Source organism: Copidosoma floridanum, unplaced genomic scaffold, assembly GCF_036245765.1.
Source record: "Copidosoma floridanum isolate Cflo_tuat_1 unplaced genomic scaffold, Cflo_Japanese_pri ptg000013l, whole genome shotgun sequence".
Lineage (NCBI taxonomy): Eukaryota > Metazoa > Arthropoda > Insecta > Hymenoptera > Encyrtidae > Copidosoma > Copidosoma floridanum.
The window spans coordinates 26,068,318-26,079,081 of record NW_028321890.1 but is presented as its reverse complement, the minus strand read 5'-3'; the positions used below and the strand labels follow the sequence as shown (position 1 = coordinate 26,079,081).

The window sequence follows — 10,764 nt, the reverse complement described above, 5'->3', positions numbered from 1 at the left end:
TGACAGTCATCAAACCATGTCGCGCGTGATTGTATTTCGTATTCAATTTTTTATTTTTATTTTTCACACTCTAAATCTGAATCAGTGAATACTCATTGATTGGCTATTTGAAGTAAATTCATTGCTCATTCATTAAATTACCAATGATAAATCTTAAATTTTCTTCGCTGACAAGTTTATAGTTTTACAGTGCTGCAATTCAGTTGCTTCGATTGTAATAAAAGTAGATCCATATTGAAATTATACTGTCCACATTTTCACTGATTCAATTTCAGAGATCACATATATAAGTAAGAATTATAGGTACGATAGTTTAACTTCCCCCATTAAATTTATATGTCTGTTTTTAATTTTAATTATTTTATGAAAAAGTACCCAAAAGTGTCTTCATTTTCGTATAACTCCCTTGGATTGAACTACGGCAAGGAATAAACTCACGAAATTAACCAGCCGCTGAAAATCATAATTAATCAAAGTTATCCGCATTAAAATAAAATGATCATATTTGAAAAAATAAAAAAAAAGTTACCATTTGCAATCCGGTCTCGAAAAGCAAAAAAAAAGAAAAAAAAGAAGAAAAAAAACGGTAAATCGAGGACAAATGCATACAAACTATCCCGAGACGTACAACGGAGCTCGACAACATAAAGGTACACGTAGTATATATATATACGGGGTTCATAGTAAAAAGGGAGCTGAAGGGATGGGGGTGGGGCAAACACTAACTGACACTAATTATCCTAAAAATGATTATTTTCGTTCGTTTTTCCTCTTCGTTAAATACGTAATAATACTTACGCGCCAAAAATTTCAGAAGAAAATACTATACGTACAATATGTGTGTATATAATATATATCACCTATCGGTGTTGCACGAATTGGACAGATGATTGCTTTCGTGAAGCTACACGGACATAATATATTGGTTGTGTACACACACGCACGCCATACAACAATGTAATACGTGCGGGGTGGAAGTTTTGGGCGCACGATCACGTGCTACGTCGTTTATATTTATGTATATATATATATATATATATATATATATACTAATTGCAAAAGTCGAAATTCACGCGCACACAATATAATTATCCTGTACAACGTCGTTGCAACGTCCTGCACAAACACACGCACACTCCTCGTGTCGCACTGCACGCCGGTGTGTTTATTTATTTATTTAATTATTTTTATTTATCAACTATCAATGTAAATAAAAAATAGTATTAATAATGATAATAATAATAATAATAATAATGACAATAATGAGTAATGATGAGGTATACGCGGCAAGTATTTGCGCACTCGCGTATCCCCGAGAGACGAAATGAAAAGGAAACTTATAAGGGAGGGTAGGGTACAATGTACTCAATGTATAGGTACTTTTGGCTCGTCGTCGTTCAACTCGAGTCCTCGAATGTATCCTCTCGCACCGTCGAACAATGGGGTAGTGCGAAGAGAGAGAGAGAGAGAGAGAGAGAGAAAAAAAAAGAAAGAAAGCAACCCTCGTCTTTGAAGTTGTCCTTTGAAAGGTACTCGCACTATACGTTATATATATTTACACCTCCTGCACCGTGGCGTTACCTTTACGTACAGATAATCAGCTTCAGTCAATAGTACTCCCCGTAGCCGTCGTACACGCTCGGCGGCGAGGGGGGCTCCACCTTCCCGAGTCCCTGCAGCGGCGTCCAGCCGCACCCCTGGCCCTAAACCGCCAACCCGTGGGCGTTCTGGTGCAGCAACGAGCCGTGCTGGTGGTGGTGGGCAGCGGCTAGGTGCGCCTGATGGTGGCCGTGCGAGTGGGCGAGGGCTGCCGCCGCGGCAACCGCAGCCGAGGAGGAGGACGACCCAGCACCACTGGTCCCAGCTAGCTGCTGGACCTGGCTGGGGATGGTCGACGAGGAGGCGGTGGCAGAGAGGTGCAGCTGGTGGTTGGACGACGACGAGGTGAGCGCGCCACTGGCGTGGCCAAAGGCGACGCCAGAGAACACCACGGGTCACTGATGGTGGTGCTTGGCCGAGCCGTTGGCGTGATGTGCCTGGGCGGCGACGTGGTGGACGCTCGTCACGTGGCCGCCCACCCCCGCCACCGCCGCCGAGTGATGATGCCCGTGGTGATTGGCGTTGTTGTTGTTGTTGTTGTTGGCCTGGCTACTGCTGTTGTTGTTGTTGTTGTTGTTGTTGCTGCTGGTGCTGTTGTTGTTGTTGTGCTGCTGCTGGGACTGGCGTTGGCTGTTCTTTTTGTTCTTCATGCGGCGGTTCTGGAACCATATCTTCACCTGGCGCTCGGTGAGGTTGAGGTTGCGGGCGAGCTCCCAGCGCTTCTGCTTCGAGACGTACGCGTTGTAGAGGAACTCCTTTTCGAGCTCGAGGGTCTGGAACTTGGAGTAGGGTTTGCGCTTCTTGCGCACCGTCACCTGGCCCGTCCACTCGAGGGGGTTCGTGCCGCTCATGCCCACCCCGGCGACCCCGACGCCCACGCCCAGGGTACCTGTCGGGAACAACGAGGATGGGGAGGAACCCCACATCACTTGACACAATTAGTTGGCCCTCCAATCGACATTTATGCCTGCCTCCATTATTTATCTGGCTATTTTTTTTTTTTTTTTCTATTTTTTTACTAGAAACTCAAGGTGCTATATAGCAGATAAATTCTCCAAAGGATTCTGAATGAGCATATTAAAAAAAAAAAAAAAAAAAAAAAAAAAAAAGATAATTTATCGAAAAATTAATGCAAACATCCCATCGCGCGGAAGAGAAGGAAGAAAAAAAAGTTAATTAAATCGTGTACAAAGCCTGTATCAAACCACAGCAACAGCGTATACCTGTATTGTACACGTGTATACCGAGTATACAACATATGTATCATATACACATGCGTATATATCCAGTAAAAACGCAACAACCGCTGATGGGGCTCGCCTCGGAATATTATAACCTTCCGCAGCCAGATAGACCGAGCTCTTTTGATCTTTGCGTCGTGTATATATGTATGCATGCAAAGCCATTTTCACCGGCGGCGCATAAACGAGGATCGCTCTCGCCGAGAGAGCTGATGGCCGGCGTTCCGTTAATTGGAGTAGCACAGGCCGGCCGGCTGGCGAGTGTACGATCGAGTAGTAAATCTGTGGGATCCGTTAGCAGCGTTACGTTGTATATACATGCGCGTATACGTATACGTAGAGGTAGAATTAAACGGGCAGGTGGATATATGTATATTATATGCAGATAGGCCACGACATAATGTTCGCGCACTGCAGATATTATATGCGCGTGTATCAATTGTTCGACGATTTATCGATTTTTACCGGAGACGAGGACAGGGGTGCTCGGAGGGGATGTCCACGGCAGGGACAACGTATAGGGTATGGAGAGAAGAACCGTCCGAGGAGCGCCTGCACCGTCTTCGCTACGTGTGTACACATATACATCGCGGTTGCTCGTAAATTTCATCTTCGAGAGCCACTTTTTTCCTCAACGTCCGTAATTGCTTCGTTAATCGGCTACTTGTTTGCGTGCGTGTGTGTGAGCGTGTGTTTTTTTTATCATCGTTTTTCTGCACTTGTTCTTTCGACAGTGACTCATATATTTATGTGCATCTATAGCCTACATTGAACATTTTGATTTTTCTCTTGGGTTATCTTGAGCTTACACGGTATCGAGATTGCGTACAAAACTCAATCCCACGTATAACAATTGTAAATTTTCTCGTCCAACGTTTGATTTTCAACAATTTTGTGGTAAATAAACTTTGTGATGCAATGTTCTTCGTTTTTTTTTCTTTTCCAACTCGCAAAGACGCGGCGACTCGAAGAAATGAACGGCAATATACAAACGCCAAGGCTGCTTTGTCGGCGAAGCCGTACATGATATTATTGGACCGCGCTCTACATCATCCCAAGAACACGGGCGGCAACCGTGGAATCTCGGGGCTCGCGTGCGCGTTCAAGTTTTTAGATTTTTACTTTTCAGACGAGTACCAGCTGGGAGTCAATTTCGCCGGGATTGTAAATAAATTTTCATCCAATCTGTCAATCGGCAACGTTAACGACAGAGTGTTACACATAGCGCAGTACCGAACGATCGATCAACGGAACAAGCGATGAAAATTCATGGCGCACGTCTATCGGCTCCTTTGTTGTCTTCGCCCACGCACCGCGAGCTGCGTACACGAATGGCCCGAGCAACTGGTGAACCATCGTTCGGCAAAACATGCAAATCCGAGAGAGAGCATATAGATATAAGCGTGTCATCGGCTGCGAAAAATCGGTACGTGCCGGTTCCCTCCCATCGGGGCTTTTTTTGTTCTCGCGTGCGCGGCTCTTTTTTTTTCGTCCCTCTGCTGCGTGTATCGCGCGCGCGAGGCTTTTTGTGCTCCAGGGAAACAATGGCGGGACTCGCTAAATGAAAACACGACCGAACAATGGCACGAACGGCGCATGGATAATATACAGAAGAGATAATATATTATCTCATCGGTACCCTTTTTTTTTTCCTCTTTTCAATATTATCATGAGAAAAGATCTTTCAGTAATATTAGGTTTTTCTCGAATCAGCACAGGGAAATTTTTGAAAAATAATTTTTTCTCCCGCATCACCGGGCGAGTAAGATTTTCTCACATAGTACAGCATAGACTCTTCCTCGTGTACCAAAGCCACGTATCGAAAAGCTCACGCACACACGCATCGTGTGTAAATACACGTAGGTTTATAGTTGGGGTAGGGCAGGAAAACCGGAGAAAAAGTTTGGAAAAGGGACGGATACGTAGCGTATAGTGGTACACAAGTCGCATGCTACACTGCACCATAACGATTCTTCTTGATAGATGGATGGAGGGGGGGAGAGGGAAAAAAAAAAACGTCAATAACGAGCGCGCGCAGTGAGCCCATTGATTTACGAATGCGCATTGTTCTTTCTCATCCCCGTCGTATATACATATATATATACACGTACTTGGAACGTATAAGCTATAAAGAGAGAGAAGAGGCGGAAAAATAGCTGCAGAGGAACGTCCGCTTTTCCAAAGGATACGCGCTCTTGGACTATTGTACACCAGTGCGTGTACTTGGTACGTAGCTTGAGGGGCTATACTTTTCCTTTCCTCCCCCCCCCCGCCGCTGTTTTCCAACTCAACCCATCTGCCATGAGCTTCGATCGGTCCCCGTGTGTATACGCCTATGTACATTGTGAATAGGTCACCAACATCGACGCCTCATTGTTTTTCCGTGACGAGGCTCGGACCTTGAGTTCCAATGCCTGACGACACCCACGACGTTCCGTCGCGCTCGTCCTATTGGACGGATAATCTTTTAATTTTTCTTTTTTCTTGTGCCACGAAAGCAAAGCTGCCCCTAATCCATTGTTCTACGTATTTTTATGATGTTTTACCGTTTTTTGAAAAAACTTTCTTTTACAACGCATGGACACCCCATACGTACCCATGTTATACATTTTAGTTCCAAAAGCCCCAGCAGATAGCTAATTTTCCCACCAAACTTTGATCGCGCACAGGAAAAAAAAAAAAAAAAAAAAAGAAAGAAAAAAAGGTCGATAGTAGATGAAAATCCCGGTTTTAAAAACAAATATCGCGCTTCGGGTATTTATTTTCCTTTCGTATAAATATCCAGCTGTACATGCACGAGAGCGTCATTTCTAGGCTGCTATCTCCACGGTATACATATATACTAATGTATGCTTATAATAAGTAGAGAGTCAAGGCGAGATGAGAAGAAGAAGAAGAAGAAGAAGCGGAAGATATCAAGTACGTAACAGCCGTATGGATGGGAGGCTGTGCCGCAGCAGATGATGATCATCGATAATGAGATATAGAGGAAGATCCGTGTGTATGGGTGCACCGGTGCCTCGGACGAGCGTAAAAAGATAATGCAGCTGCCATCTGTTGGCGAACGGAAAAATCAACGCTGGCGCGCCACTCTTGCACGCACCCGTATTATATACCGGGTGTTCCGTTAAGAAGCATACCTATACCGGCCGCTTCTATTTCCATCGCGTCTCTTTGCCGAGACTTATTCGCGGACCGGACCGGCAACTTCTCCTTCTCCCCTCCATGCCGATTTCCACGACCGAATTAATTTAGATAAAAGGCAGAGAGATATAAAAAAGAAGACGAGAGGAGATAGTATAAGCCGTTGTAATGTGCATCCGCGGAAATTTCCAATTATCGATACTGCAAGAGCTGACGAGTAGGTAATTTTTTTGTCTCGGGACTTTCTATTTTCATTTTTTTCCCCGTGGCGCGTACCGTTATTCCATCGCGTATTTCCAATGAACGGATCAATTTGATGTTTTTTTTTCTTCCCGATCGATCGATGAAATTCTCTGTTTGGAAGGTTATCGGGATGAGAGTCGAGTGTAGGGAAACAGGGGGAAGGAGCAGGCAAGGGAGACCTCGTGGGGCAGATCAGCTGATCGAAGGCGCGCGCTGGAGTTTACGAGTTACGGGCGCCAATAAACCCTGCCGGCGTTCTTGCTCGTTGTTGTTGTTGTTGTTTGACCGATGACGTTTTCGTCCCCCTGTCCCTGTATACGCCCCGAAATGAAAAGCAAAGGATAACGTGCAAGTGGAGCGAAAAATAATCTCAAAAAGGGAACAGAGGGGGGAGAGGCTCCTTCTTCTCCCTACCCCGTGCCAAAGTTTGGAAGTGCCATAAATCCGGGCGAGAGATGACCCATGTCTTCTGGTATGCGCGACAATTGTACACGGATACATCTTTTACAGCACGTTTATGTGTAGGCCGCGTATTACGGGCGGCAAATAAATTTTTTAATGACCCCCCTCCCCTGTACTACCCGTTAAGTGGCTCTGTATCTCTCGTGCATGTCCTTCCGGTTTTATCGATATACCTCCCAGTCAAAACAAAACGTTTTATCGCCCCCCCCACCCTCTCGATTCGACGTGCGAACGATTTGACGGCTATTAAATGGACACTGTTTCTTTTTTTTTTTCAACACCATTCTAGTGTGTGGACTTCAATGGGAGTTCGTATACAAGACGGATTCTTTTTTTTTCGCACATGTAAAAAAAGAGAGAGAGAGAGAGAGAGTCGCGTGCGTTATCGCAGGGAGTAGGTATATATGTGTACACGCACGGGGCGCCCGAGGAGTTGTATAATCCGTGGACAGCGTAAAATTTTAGTGTTAATTTACGACGCGGAAAACGGTGGGGTTTACGACTCCGGTGTCGTATATGTGTGCGGCTCGCGGATGTGGTCCCGGAGGACGTCACGTGTGTTGCATATACCTTGGGCTACCGCTGTACTACCATATACGATCCTGTGTAGGTGTGCGCGACCCTGACCTAAACGAGCGTAAATTGGCCCGAGAGACGATTTCGATTGGCCAACTTTTTTGACTCGCGATTGGGACTGGGTACACGTTGGGTTTTTACTGAATTTGTTTGGTCATTGAAAACAATTGAGTGCTGTTGGTTTGATACAAATGCTCGAGTGTACACACAATAACGATGGGAACAAATTTGCAAAAAGAAAGAAAAAAAAAAAAGAAAAGTGTCAGAGTCGATGCTTACCTGGAGGTGGGTACGGGCTGGAGGTGACCGGCTCTGGGGCCCCATAATTCCTCAGTCCACCGTATCCGTCGTGGGGAAAGGCGGCCTCGGCGACCATGGCCTGCGAGTGGGCGTGATGATGCGCCGCCGCCGCCGCCGCGCTGTCGACCGCGTGGTGATGCCTCGTCGCCGAGTAGGGCGGATAGTTGCACCAGCTCTGGGAAAAGCTCTGGTGGCAGCTGACCGCGGGGTCCGCCACCCCCGCGGCCGAGCCACCCGTCGACGAGGAAGCCGTAGTGGCGACTATGCTCGCGGCCGCCGAGTTGTACGGCTTGTAGTCCCCCACTAGAGCGGCCCCCGTCGTCGAGGCCGCGGGCGACCAGAAACTCGGCGTCGAGCCCTTGCGCTGCTGTTGCTGGTCCCTAGAACCGGGTACAGGGCCGGGGGTCCCGGATTGCGGGTCGGACGCCAGGTTTGTGTAGTACGTGGGCCCCGCGCTCGTCGCCCCGTAGCCCCCGTGGTGGCCCAACGAGTCCTGCCCGTAGTGGCCCTCCTGCGGATGATGGCTGTGCGGACTGTAGCTCGGCCAACCCTGGCTCGAGCCCTGCGAGTGCGAGTGCCTGATCACACCCCCGTTCACCTCGCAGCCCACCTCCGCGTAACTCGACCCCGTCACCGGCTGCTGCTGCTGCTGCTGCTGTTGGCCCACGGTCGGGGTGGCGGTGAGGCGCTTGGCGGGTATGTGGAGGGGCCCGTTGCTCGTAACCGACGATGCCCCCGGGGACGTCGAGGACGCGCTCGCCGTGGGTGCCGGTTGTTGCTGCGAAGTGGCCGCCGAGCTCGGTGCTCCCGGGGAGGTGGGCGTCGTCGATGCTTGCTGTTGCTGGTGGTGGGTGCCGGTGCTCGGGGCTTGGTGCTGGTGGTGGGGGTGGTGGAGCGAGGCGTGGGCGCTGGATATTGGGGGCACTACGGGCGGCGGGCTGTCCTCGTAGGGTACGCCGTTCATCATGTTCCACCAGGTCAGCCCGGTGGAATTCCCCGCTCCGGTGACTGTCCCCATCGGCGTGACGGAGGCAGGGTGAGCCACGCCGGTGCCGCATAGCGGCACAGCGTGCACATTGTCGTACAGCGTGGCCGTCGAGCAAGCCACGTGATCGGCGATGGTGCAAATCGCGATCGCGCCAAACGGTTCGGTATCGCCGGCGATCACGGAGTTGCGCGTGACCGTATCAAGGGGGTGGTTTTTTTATTTTTTTATTTTTTTGTTGTTGTTGTTGTTGTTGTTATCGGGGAGCAAACCTCATTTCCCAGGCCAGAGGTGTACGGCGGTGGAGTGGTAGTGGTGCGAGTGACGGTCGGCGAGATCGGTAAGTAGAAACGGGGAAGGCGCGCGCGCGGCCAGCGGGTAGAGGGAGCAACAGCGGTGACGGCAGAAGGACGAAGAAAGAGCGCGAGTGCGCCGCGGGAGAGGGGGGAGAGTCACGAGACCGTGGGGTAGGGGGTGGTGGTGGGGGAGTCGCGGGAGCAGTCAGAAGTAGCCGTGATAGGGACAAAGATGATGATGATGATGATGATGAGCGCCCGAGTTTACGCAGTTCGCGATGTTGTTACCGATGAGGCGCCACTCGGGTGGTGATGATGTAGGAACGACAATGTGCAGTCGTCGTTGTTTTACACATGTACACAAGCACAGGACACGTGCATTAGACCGTGACGATTTTTATTTTTCAGTCGACAAAATCCATCAATCGGAATGGTTGAGATGCGCCGTCGTGCGGTGTAGCAGGTCCATGGATTGGATGTGGGTTGATGAAGCGTACCGGAGCGTAGAAATGAAAAAAAACAAAACAGACAAGACTCACTTTAGCTATCTCGCCGTGTGTCCTGTGTCGCATCACCAACTGTCATGTAGGCAGACGATCCCCACCAAAGTGTCACTCTTGTGTGGGTCCCCCACTTTGAAAGAAAAAATAAAAAAAAAATAAAAATTTTTTTTCCTCCTCAAAAATTGTATAAACTACAATATCCGTCCTGTTCGCTCGCGATGAAACAAGCTTGGGCTTAAAAATTATACCCATTCGGTGCACTGACACGTCATGAACCAATGTCCTGGCAGCAAGACCGCAAACGCGGGATCATCGCCGCTGTCGTTTCCCCTATAGAAACGTCACACCGCACCACAGGTCAACCGTACGCACTGGGTTCCACCACAGTAGGGAAAAAAAAGCTCGACCCACAGCACAACGACCGCTGCCTTTAAACTGGCTTTCACTTTATTTATTTTTTTTTTTTTTGTTCTCGCTCACTCAACTTTGGTGCAACACCCCCGCATGGAGAAAGCCTCCAGGTATCATCGCAGCATCCACCGAAAAAAAAGGGGTCTTAGCCAGCACACAGGTAAACTCTACGAGTCCCCTAAGGGAGCGGAGGGGAAAAAAAAAAAAAAAAAAAAATTGGAAAGCTGCAGTTGACCAACGCGGGCACGGTTCCTCCGCACGTGAAGTCCCAGTCGGCCTGACAGATACACGGAGCGAGAGAGAAGAAGGCGAAGGAAAAAAAAGAGGAGAGAAGGAGCTTGGTGGCAGCGGTGTCTATATGTGCGGGGGGAGGGGGGGGGGAGAAACCCCGTGGTGCTGCAAACGCGTCTCGCTGGCCTCGCCAAGCCGAACTGAGCGCCAACCGAGCTCTGCCAGTCGCTCGGAGCTGCTCTTCTTGCTACTCCTGCGCCACAGCTATACACGCGCGTCCGGACCGACAGTGGATTCTCGTCTGGCGGCTCGCTCGAGGAGCCGCCGCTTCTTTCGGCCGAAGCTCGCGCTATCTGTCGGCTCGCTCGGCAAGCTTTCGAGCGCTGCCCCCGGCTATGCGTATAATATATACCCACTATTATTCCCGCCGTGCGCGCATACGTGCCTCCGTGTGTATTATTATACTCTTTCTCTTTCTTTGAGCTTTTAGTCGAGCTTATCCGCTCTCCGACCCCCCTTGGACTCTCCCTTTTCCCGTCCTTTTCTCACGCACAGCTTTTATACGTGCTATCGAGACGTGACGTGTTGATTAATTTCTCTCTCTCTCTCTCAAGTTCACGGGGAGATGATTTTTTTACAATATTCGTGAATCGCCCGTGTAATGTAGAAAAGAAACAAAATTCATCCAACCGAGGTCTTTTTTTTGCGAGGGAAATTAAGTAGTCACAGACGCGTACTACTTGCCAGCGCGTGTGAACAAGTAGAACAGTAAC

The 10,764-nt window shown here is 48.9% G+C and overlaps 1 protein-coding gene across 1 annotated transcript; it reads right to left on the bottom strand.

Moving 5' to 3' along the window:
• Nucleotides 1–1,710: 1,710 nt before the first annotated feature.
• Nucleotides 1,711–8,622, bottom strand: LOC106647324 (uncharacterized). The gene is made up of 2 exons (XM_023389736.2): nucleotides 7,545–8,622; nucleotides 1,711–2,527 (listed from the first exon to the last, which is right to left on the bottom strand). Exons 1-2 carry the CDS (start codon nucleotides 8,581–8,583, stop codon nucleotides 1,995–1,997), a joined length of 1,572 nt encoding a protein of 523 aa, XP_023245504.2. The 5' UTR covers nucleotides 8,584–8,622; the 3' UTR covers nucleotides 1,711–1,994.
• Nucleotides 8,623–10,764: the final 2,142 nt, after the last annotated feature.

What these genes read in the sequence shown, in the direction of transcription:
- LOC106647324 (XM_023389736.2), bottom strand. Translation starts at nt 8,583, where the DNA reads ATGGGGACAGTCACCGGAGCGGGGAATTCCACCGGGCTGACCTGGTGG. An exon ending in CAGCCCGTACCCACCTCCAG is followed by an intron (nt 2,528 to 7,544) that starts GTAAGCATCGAC and finishes AATTGTGTCAAG; the next exon opens with TGATGTGGGGTTCCTCCCCA.